Raw genomic sequence first — 22284 nt, 5'->3', positions numbered from 1 at the left:
AGACGCCAAGGCAGCACTTCAGCCTCCGGGTCCTCCAGGGGCGAGCGCGAGAGCGCAGACGACGAATCGGGAAGGTTGATGACTAGCTGTTGACGCTCCCAGCCGCTTTGTAAAAAACCGACCAGGGTGACGCTCTCTTCTGACAGTGATTTCTACACCTTCAGGGATTAAATTAGTTGCGCTTGCATCGCTCAGTTTTTGCAATGTTACCGCGAGAACCATAGATGACTTAAAAGTATCAGCAGCGAGAAATGACATCTGTGCCGTCCTTATCTCACCACGCTGGCGCAGAACTCCCTCCAGCTCTGCAGCCACGTTCGGCGCCTTTGATTGGGAAGGCATCTCTCCTGCTGTGCCTGAGAAGCCACTTGTCCAACCACTGCCAAGGCCCCAAGCAATTATCCACCACCTGCCAGCCGGCCCAGCTGTTGTCTCACCTCTCTGCACAGCCGCCGCGGGTCGTTTAAAATCCAATCATCTGAGAGACTCACGGCTCATCGTCAATAATACATTCAACATCTGACCCCAGAAGCGCGCCTTTCTGCTTCTTTCTAAGCCCGCTGATCAAAAGAAAAAGCAGGGAAGGAACTCTGCACAGGGCTTGCCAGCTTCGTTAGGGCTGGTTCTGCGTCGGGTGCCTTTCCTGGGCGGTGGAATTGATGGTGCGGAGAATTCGCGGTATCTGAGCCTGCACCGCTCCCCTGGGGCAACGAGCAGCAAAGACGTGCCGAGTTCTGCTTTTCCCCTTATTTAGGGCTCAGCCGAGGGGCTGCTTGTTCTGACGCTTCCACTGCAGGGCAGCCAGCAGCCCTGCGCCCGTTAGAAATGCGACTCTCCAGCTGTCCGGCTGCTGCAGCAGGAAGGAAGATGGCAGCACAGGGGGAAACAGCTTGGGAGCAGGTGCATCGCGGGGCCGCACAGCGCCAGGGGCTCCCGCACAAGGCAGTGGCCGAGCCGCCGCGAGAATGGGACCGGACTTTTGTGACTTTGTGAAATTTCTGCTGTGACTTGGAGGCCAGGGGCTGACAGAGACCAGGAGCTGGGGCGGAGGGCAGATGGGGCTAGCACCTGGCACCGATGCTTTTCCTTCTCTGTGCCCATCCGCGACATCCTCTTGATATTCCCAGACTGTCACGGGAACAGCATTGCTGATGCCAGTCCAAGGGCCAGGCCCGTAAGTGTGGCCATGGAGTTGGGGATTTTCATCCCCGCCAAGCAGCTGGGGAGAGCTGAGCCTCCCCTGAGACGCAGCTCGGGAGAGCCATTGGCCCACACTCGCCCCCCCAACACCCGACAGCCCGGCCTCTGGCCTCGGGCACTGTGGGGCACAGCCCTGCCCCAGGTTGGGAGCTGACACGGTTGGAGGACATCCCTTGTCTGGACCGCCCTGGGATCCAGCCTGGTACCTGGCTCACCAAAGGTGAAAAGCAAGCAGTCCAGGAATAAGCCATGTCCTGTGTCAGGGCCCCTGTGTGACATGGTACCTGGGATCCGCACTGCCCACGACCTTCAGTGTCCCTATTTGGATAACCTGCTTTAAAAATGCATATGTGGCTTACTCTTTAGCCTGCGGAAGACCAGCATCCTTTCTCTGGCCAGTGTTCCTGGTGCAGCCACAGTGAGAGGCAGACTCCAGCACAGGGGGCCCACTGAGTGGCTCAGGTGTGGATGTGGGCGTGGGCTGAGCTGAAATCCCTGGGAGCCAAAGGCTCCGTGTAGCCACATAAAGCCGTTTCCAGTGTTTGGCGCCAGATGGGCAAGTTGACCAGGCAGATGTGGGGAAGGGCATGACGTGTGGGCGGGGCCCCGAGGAATTGGGGGGTGACCCCGCCGCTCACTGTTCTGTGAAGCTCTTGGTCCCCTGACCCTGAGAGTGCTCAGGAGGGTGACTGTCTAGGCTCCCGCACAGGCGCGATCCCGCGCTCTGTGCTCTGGGCGAGGGGTGAGGCTGCCGTGGGTTTGGGTTTTGGTCATTCTTCCGGAAAGTGTGCGTGGGTGTGGATGGCAACATCGGAGAAAGCTGGGACCCGCCCCGACAGTAGTAGAGAGACTGAATAACGGGGCTCACACAACGACCGCACGAGTTCTTGGTATTCAGCCGCCGTCTGTGATGTGATGAAGGTCGCAGAACAGTGTCCCGGATCCTTGAACGCCCTGGGCTCCCCCGTCTTTCCCTCACTCGAGGGAAATACAGTGATGGAGTCGGGTCCACCCCCGCTGGAGCCCAGGAAACCAGCCATCCCTGTCTGCACTGTAGGCTGTAACACGGTGTTCGTCATCACGCCGTCTGGTGGGACATTCGCTTCGCAGAAACACCGCACTGAAACATTGGCTACCTTGATGACCGAGCTTCCTGCTCCCAGGGCCCCGAATCCCCGATAGGTGTCTCGTTCCTGAAGCCAACACCTCCCGCAGGTCTCCCTGTGCGGTGGCTACACCAGGAGCGGCACAGGGCAGAGCCGCAGACCGGGAACTAATCGTGGCTCTCTCTCTCTCTCTCCCTTTTTTCTTTAAGATTCTATTTATTTATTGGAGAGGCAGAGTTACAGAAAGTGAGAGGGAGAAATGAGAGAGAGGTCCCCCATCCGCTGGTTCACTCTCCAATTGACTGCAATGGCTAAAGCTGTGCTGATCCGAAGCCAGGAGCCAGGTGCAGGGGCCCAAGGACTTGGACCATCTTCTGCTGCTTTCCCAGGCCACAGCAAAGAGCTGGGTCGGAAGTGGAGCAGCTGGGACTCAAACAAATGGCCTTATGGGATGCCGGCACTGCAGGCTGTGGCTTCACCAGCTACGCCACAGCACCAGCCCCGAGGGCCTCATTTTCCAAAGGAGCACAAGTAGGCTTTTCAAGAGGCGGTGTGGCAGGCACGGCACAGCCAGGAGCGCTGCTTTCTGGGAAGCCCAGATCAAGACACCTTCTCCACGGCTGTCCCGCAGACACTGCTGCGACAGGACTGTCAGGGAGAGTCACTTTACACATCCTGCCCTTCAATACCCCTCTGCCCTTTTTCTGGCTACTCGGCACCTGCTAGAGTAGCACAGTGACGTTTAAAACATGAGAATCCTTTGTGTTTGTGTTTGTTGCTTAGGTTGTTTTAAGTTGGGGTTTTACTGAGTTCTGAAATGCTGTATTTTTGTTAGCACACTTCACCGAGACCGCGTGTCTGGGGACTGAGAGCCTGGCAGTAATTCTGCCTGATCCCCTCCGTCTTGCCCGTGTTTCTGGACAGGATCTGCAGCAGGTGTGTGTGCACACTGCCCTCCTGGGGAGAGCGAAGGTGATGGTCTCCCTGTACCTGTGCATTCTTGTGTCAGTGGGCTTCAGATGCACGTTTAGCCTGTCCTAAGTGCAAAATAAGGACAGTACAGGAATTGCTCATTTAAAAATGATTTATTTATTTGGAAGGCAGAGTGACAGAGAAAGAGGAAGAGAGGAGAGAGAGAGAGAGAGAGAGGATATTTTCCATCTGCTGGTTCACTCCACAGCATCCAGGTCTGAGCCAGGCCGAGGCCAGGAGCCAAGAATCAGTCTCCCATGTGGCTGGCAGGGACATTAGCAGGGAGCTGGGTCAGAGGGAGCAGCCGGGATTTGAGCTGGAGCTTCTATATGTGATGTGACCATCGCAACAGCAGTTTACCCTGCTGCACCACGATGCTGGCCCTAAAGTTGGTCATTTCGAAGAAAAGGTGTTGTGTTCTAAAGAGCCAGGTGGTCCTCCTAGTTGTGATCACAAAAGTGAAAGTGAAGAGCGTGTGCTGTGCCGCCACGGTGACCGCTTGCTCTCCCAGGTTTGAAGAGGGAGGGTCAGCGAGACCGAGGAGGGCAGAGGCAGAGCTGGGCTCAGTGTCGGGGGGCTGTCACTCTTCTGGACACTTGGATGGGTGTGGAGGAAGATGTCCCAACAGAATATTTGATGAGTGGAAGTTATTAGGGTGAGAGTGGGCCTGGCGATGGCCAGGTGTGACCTGGATGAGAACCGTGACACAGGGTGGATGGGGTAGGATTCTCCTGGGAGTGGAGCTGGGAGGAGCTCTGATGGTTTTGGTCTGGCTGTGGCTGGAACTGATGCTGGTTTTCCGCCTCAGCCATCCCTTTGTCCCACGTAAAATCCCACATTTCTTGACTTCTGCTGTTAGCGGCCCTGCCAGTCGACTCCCTGTCTAGATCCATCGGAAAACATCAAAGCAGATTTCCCTGGCAAGAAGGTATTCAATGCCGCATCCATGAAATTCTCACGCACATTTGTACTGGATTTCTACAAAATTCCAACAGCACATTTTCCAGAATTAACTTGGTAGTTGTGGCTGTGTCTATTTGGACAAAGATAACCTTTCCTGCCTTTTGCTTATGCTAATATACTATGTTGCATGGATACCCAAACCGAGTAACATGGTGATTATGGTCATGTTTCTGAGCTGTCTCTGAAAATCCAACGAAGGCACTGGAAGTCCACCAGCCCATCCACTTTGCCACCCTTCATTGTCCATCCATCCACCCATCCACCCACCCATCCATCTACCATCATCCAGCTACCCACCATCATCCTTCCATCGACCAGTCTCTGCCCATCATCATCTATGTACACACCCACCATTCACCCTCCCACCTGTCGCTCCCCGTCTTCGTGGAGGAACGACACAGGACCCTGCGCTGTTCTTTCGTCTGCTCGGCCCTCCCCGGGTTTGCTGCTGGTTCTTCCCGGGTTGGCTACCGTCCCTTCCACCTCCGTGGAAGGGCGGTTCCCCCAGCCACTTTCCCCACTTCCGCGGGGGAGCGGCACACCGCCGGCTGGCTCTCTCGGGGGCTGCACAGGTGTTCCTTCAGATGTTCCCGGTGCATGTTGTCTCTCTCCTCCTTTATAGTCCTCTTCCACCAATCCCAACTCGGCTGCCCACACGCCGAGTACGCTGCTCTCCTCCAATCAGGAGCAGGATCAGCTCCTGGAGGTCATCACTCAAGTTGGCAAGAGGCAGCCGCGTAGAAGCTGTTTCCTCCTCTCCCAGCGCCATATTGTGGGAGAGCAGCTGCACAGAATAAGTCTTAATTCCAGTAACTTAGTCTAGTCCGAGTTGCTCCCCACACCACCCACCTTCCCACCTACCCACCCATCATTATCCATACACCCATCATCATCCAAGCATCCATCCACTTACCCACCCACCCACCTACCCATCCATCACCATCCATCCATTTTTTTTTAGCATAGCCTAGCTGTGGGGGCTTGCATTATTTAAACTATAAGAAAGGTCTTGCAACATTTCTACAGTGCAGCCCTCAGCTGTTGATTTGGTTCCCGTCAGCTGATTGTCCTCAGAACCGGAGGCCAAGTGTTCTCATGAAGTCGCCTTGACCTTTGAACTGGAAGCTCTTGGCCTCTTTCCTGCCCACCTGCTGATGGGGGCCCCTGGGAGAGGGCAGCGCACAGCCCTGAGAGATACTCAGGCAGCCACAATGGTGAGGAGCGGGGCTCCGGAGCTGGGACTCTGGTTTGAATTCTGCCCCTGTCACTTCCAGCTGTGTGGCCTGGAGCAAGTTCCTCTCTTTGCCTCTCCTCAGGGTGCGGCGGGTACAGTGAGGCCCAGGAGGAGCGTGAGGCTATCCCTGCACCAGGGCTGAGGTCAGAATGAGTGAGCTGCTGGGGCCTGGTCTCCACGGTGTGCACTGCGTTCCAGCACCAAGCCGGCACAGGCCCTCTCCACTTCTCTGCTCCTATCTGCGGGGACCCGGTGGTAAAGCAGTCGTGCGTGACCCCAGAATAGGAAAGCTCTTGGATAATCCCCCACAGCCCCCAACCTTCCCTTGCAAGTGTCTCCGTGGCTCAAGGCATTCTGAGATGAGATCTTTCAACGCCGCGTTCCTTTTGTTCCGAAGATCATTTTCTGATCTGAGGCGCCGTCTCCTGTGACATCTGTCAGCTCCATTTTGCGTCTGTCAAACAGGACCTTACACAAAAACCCTTTCTTCCAAATCCTGAAAGAGTGACTCCTTCCCTCCCCGGGCACATTCCCCCTGGTTCTCCTCTGGTTCCTAGCAAGCGATCTTTTATGGAACGAGATGGCTTTCATGACACTTAAACGGGTTCACGTTCAAGGTGTTCTCAGACTGTGGGGTTGGGCCTGCGTCTCTTTTGCATTTGTATATCCTTTAATGTGATTTCACTGTGCTCTAATTTTCCCTTTTATTTCCTGAGCCACCTGTGCGTTATGCAGGTCAGGATGGGGGGCGGAAGTACAGGAGAAGCTCAGACACCTTGTCTGGCTGCTGTGTTACTGACATTCCCAATTCAGTGAGTCAGTTCCCATCAAGGGCCGTGCACTTGCAGCTTGATGTTTGAAAAGAGGCAGCATCAAAAGATAGGGAGATAAGAAAGAAGGGGTACTTTTACTTGCAAATCTCCTCTAGTAAGAGGAGCGCCCTGTTATCCGGTTTCAACATTACTGTGAATGTTACGTGTTGCTGTAGACTGAGGGGTGTGGGGCCGTGAGGCTCTACATAGCAGTTTTTTCAAGAAGAGTTCATGGCCGGGATGCAACCTCTTACCTCCAAGTGGACACAGGCAGGCACTGCATTCTGGAAACTGAAGGTGTCCCGAATTCCAGAGGCCCGCCTTTCTGTAATCCTCCTAGCTTATCCCCTTTGCTCCCACTTCCTGCCAGACAGAGGCACCTGCCTGTTGGAACAGGGCCAAGCAGCCCCTGGCCAGGGTGGGCATTTGCATTCACACCAGGCAGGGTGGAGAGTGGGGGCTGCGGGGGGCTGTGTGGGAGACTCGACTTTGCCTCTCGTGGAGGCTATCACCTGGGAAAGGCAAGGAGCACTCAACGGGTTGGGCAGCTTGATGGACACTGCTCTTTGTTATTGGCCCCACGTGTTTGTACTGATGAGCAGCCGAAGGCGAGGGTTTCCCAGATGACCCATTGGACAGTAGTCGAGGGTGAGGGCTGACTGGTGAAGCGGGCGTTTCTCCTGGTGATGCCGAGCACTAAAAGGACCCGGAGGTTGTTTATATGACACTGTTTTAGGCTCAAGTCCTGGGGGCAAACACAGATGTTGCAGGCACCCTCTCCTCTGGGGAGGGGGGTCACCCTGCGCGGCTTTCCCTCTGTTCGGGACTCTGCCTCTCCCAGGGCCCTTTGGGTACGGGTAATGGTGCAGTAATCTGCAGGTATCCTGCAGATACCAACTAACCTCTGGGTGAGGGGTGCCGGCTTCAGTCTCCACTCTGCCACGGTTTAGCTACGTGACCTTGGCCAAATCAGGCCCCCTCCTTGGCTCCTTTTCCTCACCCAAAAGCTGGAGGCTTCAGGATCTCTTCACTCCTTGTCAGTTGGAAGTGTGTTTCCTGGCAGTGGGCTGGGACCGTTATGAAGATCATGCTAAGCTTTGAGAACGCGTGTTTCATGCTCACATGTGCGGTCATTTCCCACAGCACCGGAGCCCTCACTCCCAGAGAACCTTGCCCCAGGAGTCAGTTAACCATAAGGTTCTTCACAGTCCTGGTCCTGGTAAAGGGAGAAGGCGCAGGACGGGCACTAACCACGATGGGAAACGTAGCTCAGCGATAAGAGGAGCCCTGCTGTCACACACACGAGGCTTTCAGTTGATTAAATTTATATAAAAAGGAAGAACACGCAGAGTGACAGGTTAATAGATCAATGTTCGGTCATCCTTGACAAACCGGACTCTTGCAACCGTCTCACCACTGCACAACTGTTTTGCTGTTTCCGTGAGGTTAGATTGGATCACCAAGGTCCCCCCCCCCCCCCACCGGGTGCCTGTGACTATGGACATGTGTTTGCAGAGGGGTGGGCATGGACCAGAGGGGCCATCTGTGGCTTCAGCAGATGCTTGTGTGGCCTCATGAGGCCCATGCATGCTTTGACTGCCTGAGCTCAAGGGCCATAGGACTCGGCAGGGCACGAGAGATGTTTAAAACAGTACAAGAGGCCGGCATCGCGGCTCAATAGGCTAATCCACCGCCTGCGGCGCCGGCACACTGGGTTCTAGTCCCGGTCGGGGTGCTGGATTCTGTCCCGGTTGCCCCTCTTCCAGGCCAGCTCTCTGCTGTGGCCAGGGAGTGCAGTGGAGGATGGCCCAAGTGCTTGGGCCCTGCACCCCATGGGAGACCAGGAAAAGCACCTGGCTCCTGCCATCATATCAGTGCGGTGCGCCAGCCGCAGCACGCTGGCAGTGGTGGCCGTTGGAGGGTGAAACAATGGCAAAGGAAGACCTTTCTCTCTCTCTCTCTCTCTCACTGTCCACTCTGCCTGTCAAAAAAAAAAAAAAAAAGTACAAGAGACAAAAATGAACCTGCATATATCAGATAATAATCTCTTCCTCCCCTTTTTTTATGTCTTTAGCGACAAAGTGCTGGGGCCACCAATGGAAAAGACAAGACATCGGGTGAAAACGGTAAGACTCCATGAATCATCCCATCACCCCCCTGCTGGCTGCTTCCCGCCTGCACCCTCGGGCACAGGGCAGGTGTGGTTCAGGCCCTCCCTCCAAATCAGGGTACTGTTTATGGTAGTGCTTTGGTTGACAGCGGATTTGAGCAACTGCCCGTGAGCCCCGTGGTCTGGTTTTACAAGGAGAACTGAGCTAGCTAAATGCAGAGATAAGAACAGCTTCCCTTCCTAAGGCGGACTCCTGTTTTGGGCAACGTGATAATTACAGTGCAAATATAGCCCTCTGCTTCCTTCATTAGGACTGCGAGAATCACCCATGTTGTTGCGAGGATAGAATGAGAGCAAATGAGAGAGGTGCTTTGCAAACTGTGAAGTGCTCGACTCCTGGAGGGAGGCTTGGAAAGTTGCTTCCACCCTCGCTGGCACAGAGAGCACAGGTCTCAGGGGCACAGCTCAGTCAGGGGTGTCACCGCGGCCACAGTGACTCACCAGAAGGGGGAGTGGTGACAGCGGTACCCCCCTCCTGTCCCTCCAGCTGCCACCACAGCCTCCAATCACAGGAAGCATCATCAGGTTTTACGGATTGGGAAGACAAGGGTGAGTGTGGGAGAGCTGGGGTGTAGGCAGGATGGAGAAGAAATAGCGCCTCACGTTAGCCGTGGTGATGGTGGGGCAAGTGCTGTCAGGACAAATCCCAGTCAAGGCACAGAGCAGGAGGCTTCCGGAGAGGCGAGAGGCCGGGGTTCTCACGCTGTGTCCATTCCCAAGCCATGTCTCCTTCTGTGGGAAACTGCTCTTGTTCCCTGCTGAACAGAATTGATGCTGATTGACGCGCCCCCCCCCCCAATTGCAGACAAGGTCAAGTTCAAGTGACATCTGTGAGAGTTCCTTAGGGCCTGAATACCACACTGGGTCCTCTCTGATAAGCCCAACCTGGGTTTCCCTCTGCCCCCAAGGACACACCCACCCTTTGGTGGGGTCAGACAGGTGCCCCGGGGGAAAGGGGCCACCTATGGATAAGCAGAGTTGTCCCGATGGGAGCACAGCAGGAGGAAGGGAACACGGTCTTTCTGCCAGACTTTGCATCCTGTGTGGCCCAGGACTGTTCCTGTCCCCGCCTGTGCCATGGGGTCCGCGTGTGGCGTTAGCAAGGAGGCCAGGAACACAAGGAAGCAGAGGACGGGGTTTCTAAGGGAGGAGCAGAATGACAGTTGTCGAACGAGGAGGAACGGGTTGCGAGCCCCGGGGTCGCGTCCGGAATATGCTCGGAGGACGCTGTGGACCCCTGCTGGTCTTCCTGGGTCACACATCCTGTGCTCCGCTGACGGAGTTGCTGTCCGTCACAGCCCACAACCCTGGAGTCACAGAGCTTCCCAGCCCAAAGGCTCCTCAGGCTCTGCCTTCCTCAGACGCCTTCTTTTCATTCTGAGAAATGGTGGAAGATCCTCAAGAACTTTGGTTTCTGTTTAGTTTATTGATCGGTTTATCCTTTGCTTAGCTTATTGGCTTGCTTTGTTGGTTGTTCCCGCATTAATCATTAAACCCAGGAATTTCTAAAAGATTTACTCATTAGTTCATTAAAAGGCAAAAGGATATGCCCACTATGGGTTTACCTAAATAACATTCATTTTTAACAAAATACAATTACATTTTCCAAAACAGAGAAAATAGTGAAGAGTGGCAATGTCTAGGCTTCTGCATTCCACTCCTGTGCAGGGAACATTACACCTGCACTCGTGAGAGAGGAGATTCTGAGAGGCAAACTGTGTCTCTGATCATCAAAGTGCAGCTGTTACAAGAGTAGTATCTTTTAGAAGATCAAAGATAAATGTTGATCCTTGGGGTCCTCCGAAGCAGGTGCATATGCCGGGGTACCTGGTCCACGCTTTGAGCCCCGGGGCTCCGATGTGGCGTTTCCTGTGCCCTCCGGAGGTGCCTGGATCCTGGAGGCTAGGCTGGCTCTGGCCAAGCCAGTCCTGGGTTCCCATGTGCGCCATGCTCTGCACCCCAGCTTCACCCTGGAATCCCGGGGGGTTCCTGAAGCCAGATCTGGAGGCTCAGCGCCCTGCACCAAAGGGAGTTGTCCACTCTTTTTTTTAATTTTTTGGCAGGCAGAGTGGATAGTGAGACAGAGACAGAGAGAAAGGTCTTCCTTTGCCGTTCGTTCACCCTCCAATGGCCACTGCGGCCGGCACACCGTGCTGATCCGATGGCAGGAGCCAGGTGCCTCTCCTGGTCTCCCATGGGGTGCAGGGCCCAAGCACCTGGGCCATCCTCCACTGCACTCCCTGGCCACAGCAGAGAGCTGGCCTGGAAGAGGGGCAACTGGGACAGAATCCGGCGCCCCAACCGGGACTAGAACCCAGTGTGCTGATACTGCAGGCAGAGGATTAGCCTAGTGAGCCGCGGCGCTGGCTCCACTCTTAATGGGCTTCCTGAGTTGGGCATTTGGTGCAGTGGCCAAGTTGCCACTGAGATATCCACGTCCCACTTGGAGTCCCTGAGTGTGGGCCCTGCCTCTGCTTCTAATCCAGCTTCCCTGGGAGGCAGCAGGCGATGGCTCAAGTGCTTGGGCCCCTGCCCCCTGCGTGAGAATCCCAGGTTGGGCGCCAGGTTCCTGGCATCAGCCTGGCCCAGCCCTGGCTGTCGTGGCTGTTTGGGAAGCCAATCAGCAGTTAGAAGCCTCCCCCCTCAATTTGTGCTTCTGCCTTTCAAATAAATAAAAATTTTAAAAAGGACTGTGTTGGGGGGGTCTTCTTCCTACCACTCACAGACACAATTTCTTTCTACACCAGTGGGAGCAGAACGAATCTTTTCAAGAGGTATAAAAATTAATGGGATAGAAACATTGAGGATGCTGTGAATAAAGCTGTTCATTATATAATTCTAGATATTAAAATATATTCACTTCTGAGTAGAGAGAGGAAACCAGAGATTGTTTGATAATTATAGGATGATAGCACTATATAAACCCAAATTATCACTAACACGCTGTACCTTAATATCAGGTAAAACAATTTATATATAATATCCATGCATGGTGCTTTCATATGTATTAAGATTGGGTTTTTACCTCTAGAGATAGGCAAAGACAATAGCTAGTAACTGTCCAAGAAAGATTGGGCAGAAAGTTCTGGAAGTAGTCAGCCTACAAGACGTATTTCTAAGAATCTAAGCTGCTTCATTTCTTATTCTTATATTCCCTATATGAAAAGATCATCGTAGAATTTCTGTTTTAACCTAATGTATTCCACTGAAATTCAAATTATTTTACCCTGGCGCCCAGGTATCTGGGGAGATCTGCTACGTTAGTGTATATTTCTTATTAATACTAAATGAAGCTGCCTGCGAGTGTTGAAGGAGCAGGGCCCAGGAGGACAGAGCGATGAGGGGTGCGACGTCAGGACGCCATGAGCTCCGGGAGTAGTGGCTTAGACTGCTCCCAAGCTTCATTACTTGTCCACAGGTCAGAGCATTCTTTTTCAAATATTGTCAGTTTCGTGGAAGTCTCCACGTAGAATACAAAGTCAGGAAGCTGGTGGGGGTGAACTACGGACAAATCAGGTCCATTAAAAGCCCAGAGGTATTTACATTCATGGACTCTTCCGGGATTCTGCTGTGTTATAGGTCATCGTGAGAGGGTCCTTGGCTGGGAGTTGGATTTCCGGTGCCTCTTGCTATGCTTGCTGCTGTAGGGGCAGTTCCTGGGGTGAACAGGTGCACCCTGCAGAGTGCCCCGCCGGTCCCCTTCATCCTCCCGAGATGTCCCCTCTGACCATGCAACCCAGCCGCTCCAGACTTCCTCATGCCTCTGGGTTCTGTGATATTAAGTGCACTACGGAGACAGGGCTTCCAGAAACATTACAGTCACGCATATGTACACACACTTTTTAATGAAAAAATAAATAAATGGATTAGGACCTGGGTGATGCAGGCATTTCCACTCCTCTGCGATTTGATTTTGTTTGTGCTTTGATATAACTTTCTGCTTCAGCAGAACAAATTATTCACAGCTCCTGTTACGAATCTATCTGGTCTTGGAGGCTGAATTAAATTCAGATCTGTTTATAAATACCGTCACAGCCACCTGAATCCGCATTGTTCATCACAAACCGCCTGTTTGGACACAACCGAAAGGTTGTGTTTTTCTTTTTGGTAAGACAGTATGCTGCCACCAGTCTGATCCGTGACTCCCCGAGTTCGGTCTCTCCATCCACATGTGAGAGCAGGCACAAGCCGGGTTGGGGCAGCTGCTGGGAGATTTCCAGTCCAAGGCAAGACTTATGCACAGTGAAGCTCCGGGTGGGGCCTGCTGCCTGAGCTTGGAGGGTGACTGAGTTCCGGAAGCTGGCGCAGATTCCTCCTGAGCTGGGGCTGTGATAACGCTGCCTTCCCAAAGCCTCAGCCTTGGCTGGTGGGAGGGATCTTGGACTATAACCCCCCACATCCAGGCATCTGGAGGGAAAGCGTTGTCCTTGGCGTGCTGGGCTCTGCCATGGCGGCCCCTCGGGTGGGTACGTAGGGAGCCCCGAGCTCCGGCTGCAGACTTGGAAACCTGTGAGTGTCCCCTCTTTCGGAAAGGGGCCGTGGCTTGAGGAGTTTTTCGCGGGGGTGGGGATATGTGAGGAGCACTCTGGCTTTAGTCGTGTTGGATTGGATTGTTTGTTCCGTACGGTTGTTTGTCAGCTCGTAACAAGTAAGATCCCATCTCGTCCTGGGTACCCTCCTCTCCCTACTGAGTGACACCCAAACCACAGATCCACATGCAGGGGGGGATGAGCACACACATGGTACACGCACAGAGCATGCTTTTATTTTTCTGCTATCAAGTCAGAGGATTGAGAGAGAGAGACAGAGACAGAGTAGAATCTTTATTCACAACCAGCCAGCTATATTCACTGCCATAAAACCAAGTGCAATTTTTCAAATAGGAAACACAATTCAAACGTTCATTCGCAGAGCACACACCCTGCTCCCCACCCTGCCTCTGCCTTGCCCAGTAGGGAGCAACGATTTTTGCGTGTGGTGTTCCTGGCGCACGAGGAGCTTCCAAGACCTACCCAAGAACGTGGGCAGATTTTGCCCAGGATCTAACTGCACTGTCACCATCCTGGGTTTGTGCAAGTCTGGGGGGGAAGACTTGGGCAACAAGGGTGGACCACCAGCTTGGAGTAAGGCTCAGCCACGCTGCATCTGGGAACAGAAGCTGATGGAGCCGTGGGGTTACCACACCCCACAGAGGAGGTGGGTTTTGGCAAAGGCGCCAGCTGGTTGGTCTTGCTGCTGTGCACAGGAGCCCTGGCCTGCAAGGCAGGGAGAGGAAACACAGCTTCCAACAAGGCTACGGAGTCGCCCCGGCTACAGCTGCTTCCAGCCCGGGGTTTGATCAGATTGAGGTTTGAGGCTAGGGCCTGCCATGCGGACGTTTGCTGCTCCTACAGCCCGGTGTGACTGTGTGTCTGGGAGCCAGGGAGGCCGTCCCCCACCAGGCCTGCCCAGAGCAGAAGAGTGCAGATGAGAACTTGCCGTGCTAAGCCTCTTGGCAGAGGAGACAGACTGTTTTAAAATTGACTTCAGATGAGTGAAACTGAACAGCTTTTCATTTGATTATTGTTTATAGCCCTGGCCTATTTTCCGGTTCAGCTGTGGTCTTTTGACTTTTAATTTGTTGAACTCTCTATTTAGTGGAGCATTAAGCCTTTGGCTATAATGTAAATTAAAAATATGTTATCTCAGGGCCAGCATTGTAGTGTAGCGGGTTAAGCCGTCTCCCGTGACAATGGCATCCCATATGGGCTCTGGTTTGTGTCCCGGCTGCCCTGCTTCCTAGCAGCTCTCTGCTATGGCCTGGGAAAGCAGTAAAGATGGCCTGGGAGGTTGGGCCTCTGCACCCAGGTGGGAGACCCAGGGGAAGCTCCAGGCTCCTGGCTTCGGATCGGTGCGGCTCCAGCCATTGCGGACGTTTGGGGAGTGAAACAGCAGGTGGAAGACCTCTCTCTCCCTCTGTCTCTCCCTCTCAGTCTGTAACTCTGTCTTTCAAATAAATAAATGAATCTTTTTTTTTTTTTTAAAAAAAAGTTATTTCAAACATTAAAAAAAGTAATTGAAAAATAAATCATGGGGCTGTGACACATGTCAGAACGGCTGCCCCTGGCTCTGGACAAAGCAGCTCCCTGCTTATCCATCTGTAAGGTGTGTGACGTTTTCTGGGCCAAAAACGTGAAATCTCTTTCCCGCCAGTGCAATGCACTTGTGGGCTGGAGGCAGCCCAGGGCGCTCCCGCACCATCTGGGATCTTTGGCTGGTCCTCCTCTTTTTCCGTATTTGAAGCAACCCAGGAAAACAAAAGTCAAAACAGGGGTGGCTACAACTCAGGAGACAGAGTCCTGTGTGCGGTTACCTGCGAACGCTCTGCAGAATCTACCTCCCAGTAGGAAAAGGTGGGCACACAAGGTTGCTTCTGGTATTGATCCAGATGTGAGAGAATGGAATTGGAATTGCTCATTAAGCCAGGCCCGTAAACCATCAGGGTCTCCACACAAGCCTGGCCCTGGGTAATATTTTCAGCCAGTGGGTCGATCGGTGTGAAGGTTAGCGCTGACAGGGCCCTCGGCACTCCCCGTTTCAGAACTCAAAGTGACGTCTTTTGCTCCGTTTGGCCCTTGGGGCTGAGCACTTTAATAACTTCACCGAGCAGGTAATGACCTTGGCTGAGTCTGACCCCCAGATCCTCTGTCTTTGGGGACGATGTGCTTGACACTTAGTCAACAGCAGCCGAGGGGTGTGCCGGCCGCCCCTCCCAGGTCTTCCCGCCTGCCTGGGCCGGCGTGGTTTGGAAAGGCTCTCCCACACTAGCATCTCTGATTCTGCGGCAGCCTCGTGGGGTGGGCAGGGTTGCTGTCTCAAGGAGAGGCTTCCCCTGGGCCTTGGCGGTCAGATCCGCGGTCCACGCTCATTGCCCATTGCACTGCCTCCCCTTACTCCCTCGCCTTTGTTCCCTCCTGGCCGGCAGGAGTTTGGGTGGGCTGTGGCCTGGGCTTATGGAGCAGGAGGAGCTAACAGGCTTCCGTCCTGGCCTCGCTGCCAGTCTCCAAGACTCCACAGAGCCATTATCTCATCTGCGTCGTGAACCAGCCTCTGGCGAGTATGTGCGGCCTCAGGCCAAGGACAGAGGCAACGGCGCCAGCTTCCAAAAGGAAAACCTGGAAGCAATGTACGCACGTGTGTGGTGCTGAGCCCTACCCCAGCCCTGCCCCACCCTCCAGCCTCCCTTCTTGCCGTTTGATGCTGAGCACTGGATAACTTTAGACCAGCCGAAGATAGAATTTCATTCCACATCATGCGAAGTCCCATATGCCTTAGTGAAAAGCCGAAGTCATAAATTATGCTACAAGATCTTTTCAAACCCACAAAGTAGCCTGAACCAGGGAAGTATCCATCCTTCCCCGCCTTGGAATCCTGCCCCTGTCAGAAAATAGGACTGTCTCAGATGCGACTTGTCAGAGCACGGCTCTGATTAAGTTTGAAGACCTTGTGGGGCCACTTTCTGGGGGACTCCAGAGTCAGGAAATCCCTCATTGCCTAACAAAGGAGTGGGGGGTGGTCCTGGTGAGCCTCGCTGAGGAGTTCGGCTTTGTAGGCAGAGGAGAGCCTAGCAAAGCAAAATCAGAGCTCAAAAACTGAGTGGGATTTCGAGTCACTTCCTTGCAAAGGTTAAGGTGGAAGGGATTTCCATGGGGGCTGTCACTGGGCTGTTGAAGGGGTCAGCTGTCCTCTCTGTCTCTCTGTCTCTCTCTCTCGCCATGTCTCAGAAAGTCAGATAAACAAGTGCGTGTTGGCTTTGCCACCTGGAACTTGATCATGAATGACTCCAATTTGGTTTGTTCTGCCGAGCCTATAGCAAGAGCTCGGTCCAAACCAGTGGCTTCCTACGCATCTTGTTTAACAGTGTGTACGGAAACGATGTTTCTCGTGGGCTTGCAAAACTCCCTGCTCTTTTATGGAGGTGAAACACTTGCAATCTTCACAGAATTAATTTGCACAGCAAGCAAATCTTCAGAGGCAGGGACCAATGTGAATTTCAGCCTGGGCTAAATGAGAAGAAGATGGTTTCACGCTCATGAGGTCCATCGGGGATGGCCAGGGCCATGGGGTTGCTAGGGTTCCTCCGTGGGGCGGGCGTTCCCGGTGGACAGCTGGGCTGGTGCCTGCGGAAGGCGGCGCTGGCTCTCCTGCTCAGGCGGGACCCCGATGTTTTCTCCTCCAGATGGCTCAGGGGAAAGAGCGCCTACCACCCATGAGCTGGCTCCAGGGTGTCCTTGGACGGCCACCGATTGCGACTGAAGTCCCCTGGGTCCCACGAGAGAGCTCTCTAATCCGAGGCGGGCCCCTGGGGACCGCCAACCACTCACCTGAATTCCACCCAGCTTGGCCAGCTGGCCTCTCCCAGCATTCTTGCTGAGTCACAAGGTGGAGTTTCTGATCAACAGTAACAGATGTGGAAAGTCGGCTCAGTTCTTGGCACTGATCAGTCAAGAAACGGGGCTGTTCCACGCCAACAACACTTTATTCTCCTCTAGAGGGAATTCTCTCTCTCTCTCTCTCTCTCTCTCTCTCTCCTTTTTTCTTTCCCAGGAAGTGACCACTTTCCATTCACTTTATGCAGGCTAAGAACAGACTTGGCTCTGAATCATCTTTTTAACAGAGACTTCAAAATAGTGGGTTTTTCTGGGCCCTGTGCTAACAGCTGCTTGGCAGGCTGGCCGGCATCCCTGTGGTTTTGGTGGGCAGGTGTCTCCGACGCTCACGCGCTCTGGGCATCAGGAGAGCAGGGCCTTGGGCTCTCACTCGCCAGGTTGTCTGCAGGATAGAGCAATTTCACTGGGACCCAGCACACCAAGTCCGAGTGGTTCTGGTGGCCAGCCCCTTCCTGTTTGTCCAGAACAGGGCCCGCGACATCATCTGGGGGCCCATTGACAAAGACACAGGGCTTCATCACACACACGCTCAAACTCCCCCTTCTGAGGGGGCATCCTGTGTGCAGCCTGGGCTGCCCGCTCTCAGCCTTGGGGCTTGAAGGGTGCCACCCGCAGACTTGTTTTAGACAATCCAGTCTGCTTCATCCACATCACAATATGTTTTCTCTCTTGCACGTCTAAACTCTTTCCTGGTTTAAGCACAACAGGAGAGACCATCAGAAAATTTTTGGTGTTAAAGATTAACTGGGGCCGGCGCCGCAGCTCACTAGGCTAATCCTCCGCCTTGTGGCACCGGCACACCAGGTTCTAGTCCCGGTCGGGGCACCGGATTCTGTCCTGGTTGCCCCTCTTCCAGGCCAGCTCTCTGTTGTGGCCAGGGAGTGCAGTGGAGGATGGCCCAAGTGCTTGGGCTCTGCACCCCATGGGAGACCAGGAGAAGCACCTGGCTCCTGCCATTGGATCAGCGCGGTGTGCCGGCTGCAGCGCGCAGGCGGCGGCCATTGGAAGGTGAACCAAAGGCAAAGGAAGACCTTTCTCTCTGTCTCTCTCTCACTATCCACTCTGCCTGTCAAAAAAAAAAAAGATTAATTGGGATATAATTCCCCCAAATAAGAGGCACAACACTTCTTCAATGGTTAGATGTTTCCTTACTTTTTAAAGGCTTTTCTAAAACTCCCCGAATCTCTATATATTGCTCGTGGATTCACATGATCTCGTGGTGGCTGAGAGGGGCTGCCATGTCCCCTCTTCTTGCCCCTGGGCAGCTGTGTGGCTCCTTGGGCTGGTGGAATGTAGCAGAAGGGATGCCGGCAGATTCTGGCTGGACCTGAGGCAATGGGTGGCTTCCTTGCCAGAGCCAGGACTTGCCCTGTGGAAGAGCCCAGTGCCACCATCCTGGGGCTACCAGGCTGCGAGGAAGCCCACGCTTGCCACTGCCAGTGAGAGCTGCCCAGCCAGCCAGCGACGGGGCCATGGGAGGGACGTGCAGGTGCACAGCCCTCAGCAGGTCCCAGCCGCAGCTCCCTCTGCCTGCAGCCATGTGGGAGACTCTGCTGGAGATGAGACCGCCTGGGCAGTCAGCCCGTGAGCTGGCTTTTGTGTTTCAGCGCCCGGCTTTTGGGCCAGTTGGTCCCATGCACTGGAATGTCTCTAAAACCTCTGGTCTGGCTCCGTGTCCCCCTGAACTGCACCCCCAGTTGCTTCATGTGCTTTGCTGGTTTGATGATCATCTTTGCAGCGTGCAGGGTTGTGGTTCTTAACAACCGGGAGGGGGTGTGGCAATACAGCGGACTCCAGCGTGTGTCCCGTTGATGCATGAAATAGTCACAAAGCACCTACTAGGTGCCAGCCACTGTAGCCTGAGAGCTGGTGATGGGGTATTGTGAGAGGGCAGCCCTGGGAGACGGGGTAGGAACCCCTGAAGGGCCCACATACCTGTGGTCCTGGGTGGGGGAGAGGCCTCTCTACCTGGGTAACTTGCAGAGTTCACTGCAGAGGAACCGTTTGCAAACAAGTGGGCAGGGTTAGAGAGCCTCAGAAAGCACGGTGTGGCATCTGATTCTAGCTATGGCAGGGCCTGAAGGGGAGGAGTCACTACCCAGGGAGGGGTAGTGGGTGGAGCCATCTGTCAGGGTCTGTGCCTTCTCTCTCTTTCTTTCTCTCTCTCTCTCTCCTCCCACCACCCTGCTTTTCAAATACACAAAATAAATCTTTAAAAGAGAGAGAGAGGGGGAGAGAGGGAGAGAGAGATCATCCAACTGCTGGTTCACTCAACCAATGGCCACAACTGCTGGGACTGGGCTAGGCAGAAACCTGGAGTCAGGAAAGTGTCTCCCACATGGGCACAGGGACCCAAGCACTTGGACCATCTTCCACTGCTTTCCCAGGCCATAGCAGAGAGTTGGATCAGAAAGCAAGCAGCTGGGACTCGAACCCTTGCCCCGCTATAGGATCGGTAGTAACAAGCTTAACTCGTGCCGCAATGCTGGCCCTGCAGCTGCCAATAAAAGGCTCAGCTGGGTTGCTACAACATTGCTACAACTTGTAGCCTTTCTAGATTTGGCAAATAAAAATACAGGATGCCTACTGAAAATGTCAATTTCAGATAAGTCAAATTTTAAAACTGAGTATAAGTATATCCCATGTAATATTTGGGATATACTTATATAATTTTTTTTACCAACCTGATGTTTGCATTTAGCTGGACTTCCTGTATTTGATCTGGCAATTCTGGCAGATTGCGAGCAAGGCAGGGGAACAAACACCCAGGCCCCTCTCTTTCTGCCTCCTGATGAGTCCTAGGGCTGTCCATTGGGTGAACCCAGCCCAAGCCGCAGTGCAGAGGTTTGGTGACGTGGGAAAGGAGCCGAGGGACCTGGGGACGCAGCAGGTGAAGGATCAGAGAGCCCAGGGCCTCTTTCGTGTCGTGTCGTGCCGGTGCACCTCCCTCCCTGCACCTTCGGGTCAGGTCTCCCTGGGCCCCCTCAGCCTGCTCACTTAGGGCCCGCAGAGCCAAGACGAAGCTGGAACGATCCTTGAGTGCCAGTTCTGGACTGGCGTTGGGAAGGGAAAGGCGCAGGAGCGATGCACTAATGCCGGCCTTGACGTTCACCTGTGTAGTCTGTAGGCAGCTTCATGCTTTAAGGGGAGGGAGGCTGTCGGGTCTGGGTCAGAGAGGTGACGCGTGTGACACTCCTGGGGCTGTGAGTCCCTCCTGGGAAGGTGGGTGTGTGTTCTCAGCAGTCAGGTTGAGCCCCTGGGCCCTTCCCAGGGGTCATTCAGGAAGCACGGGGAAGAGGCCTATGGCAGGGGTAGGGGAAGGGAGTGAAGGCAGACTCAGAGAGCCCACTGGGAACACACAGCCCTGGGGTCCCAGGCCGACTGGACCTTGGGGCAGGGACAGTGAGTCGGGTGTGCCGGAGCGGGCGGATCTGGTCCCTGAGCCTCAGGTGTGGCTGCTGGGCAGGAAGCCACCCACCCACCCACACACTGTGGCTTCCCCAGAGGCTGCCTTCCCAGGACCCCTGGGAGTGTGGGTGGCCGCCCCCGCCAAGGTAGCACAAGGGTCAGTCTCCAGCGGCTCCAACCTGGGCTCCCCGAGCCAGGTCTTGGGGGAGAGTCTCCAAGGTGTGGCCCACCCCCTGCAGGGGTGTCCAGACCCCGTTTGCTTGCCTGTAGGACCCTCTTGGCTGCCTGGCTTCAGGACCTTGAATTCAACTCCTAGTGCAGGACTGCAAGATCAGCTGCCTCCAAGCCTGGCCGTGGCCACCTCTGTCATCTCCTTACCCACACGAGCCGGGGACAGCTCGTTCCCACACCACAGTGGATGGGGATGGGGTCTGGGAGGTGCGCAGTTGTGGTCTGCAAGCTGGCGGGGAGGAAAGGTGGGGTGTAGCCGGCACCTCCCCTTCCCCCCAGCGTTCATCTGAGGAGCATTTACGACTGTGACCATCACCACTTCCCAGAAAGGGCGTCTCTCGGCTGTGTCCTCCGGGCAGAGCTGCCCTTTTGTTCGATTGTCTCACTCTCCGTGAGCAAGAACGCTAATGACTTGCACGGTGCCAGATTTCCCTTAATAAGACATCAACGATGCATTTCCCGGGAAAGGCACCCCTCCCCACTGTTACCCAGACAGGAGATGAACCCGCCAGCTGCCCTCGGGGCCAGGGCGCTGTCTTCCGTCCTCTGTTCTGCCTGCTGGGATGGGGAAGCATGTAGTCCCAGGATCTGCTAAAATAGATATCCACGGGAGAGACCCAGGCGGAGGGCTGGGGTAGCAGGGAACAGTCCCATCACGGTGGGGCCCAGAACAAGCCTTCCCAGGGCGTGTGGTCGGGGGCATGGGAGCTGGCTGGTGTGCCGTGCTGGGTGGCTGCCGTCTTCAATGCTGCCAAGGCACGCACTTCTCTCCCTGCCGCTCCACTGTCCCAGACGCTGAAGATCCTTGAAAAGTGACCTGTGCCCCTGCGTTCCTTTGGCAGCTACCTGTCTCCTTGGGACTGGAGATGCCTTGGTGGCCAGGTGCTGATGTGGGCGGAGCCATTCTCGCTGCAGACCCCTCCCCACCTCCTGGCACTTGCAGGATCCACTCACTCACTGTGGGAATCTCGATCGCACGGCGATCCATCCTGTCGCCATCCTCTCTTAGGTTGCAGCGCAAACATCGATCTTTTTCCCAGGGCAGGGTGGTATGCATGCACCAAATTCGATTTCCCAGCAGTGCGTAAAGGGAGAAAACAGTCTCTATGGTGTGGGTTCGGGATGGACCAGGACGTCAGACACGGTCTGCGAGGATGCGTTTTGTCGATTGCGAGGCCCTTGCTGGCTGGGGAGATTGTGCCCGCCAGGTAGCTCTGAGCTCAGCGATCCTTTGTTTTGAAATCGAAGTTCAGGGGCTGGCACCATGGCTCACTTGGTTAATCTTCCGCCTGCAGCGCTGGCATCCCATATGGGCACCGGGTTCTAGTCCCGGTTGCTCCTCTTCCAGTCCAGCTCTCTGCTGTGGCCAGGGTGGGGGAAGTGGAGGATGGGCCCTGCACCCACATGGGAGACTAGGGAGAAGCACCTGGCTCCTGGCTTTGGATTGTCGTGGCGCCGGCTGTAGCGGCCATTTGGGGAGTGAACCAATGGAAGGAAGACCTTTCTCTCTGTCTCTCTCTCTCACTGTCAATAATACTATCTGTCAAAAAAAAAAGAAACAGGAAGTTCAGAATAGAGAAATGTTTAGCGGCAAATCTTTGCTGAGGATCTGCCTTGGCCACACGCCACCTCCCTGCCAGCACTTGGGCGTCCTAGCCGTCCCCTTCCTGTGGCACTTTGCCCCTTAGCCGTTCCCTGACTGTGGTGCCCTGAGCAAGCTGGGCTGTGAGGCCTGGCTCTGGGTTTGCCCCTGCAGCAC

The 22284-nt window shown here is 54.6% G+C and overlaps 1 protein-coding gene across 1 annotated transcript in view; it reads left to right on the top strand.

The window, feature by feature from the left end:
- Nucleotides 1-22284, top strand: part of PCP4 (Purkinje cell protein 4) — a 59148-nt gene that overhangs the window by 21134 nt on the left and 15730 nt on the right. The window contains exon 2 of the mRNA XM_051838027.2: nucleotides 8362-8413. Coding sequence (XP_051693987.1) covers nucleotides 8362-8413 — 52 coding nt within the window. The remainder of the gene's footprint in view (nucleotides 1-8361; nucleotides 8414-22284) is intronic.

Source organism: Oryctolagus cuniculus, chromosome 4, assembly GCF_964237555.1.
Source record: "Oryctolagus cuniculus chromosome 4, mOryCun1.1, whole genome shotgun sequence".
NCBI classification, from domain to species: domain Eukaryota; kingdom Metazoa; phylum Chordata; class Mammalia; order Lagomorpha; family Leporidae; genus Oryctolagus; species Oryctolagus cuniculus.
Note: the sequence above shows the minus strand (reverse complement) of the source record. Positions and strands in the feature narration are given on the sequence as shown.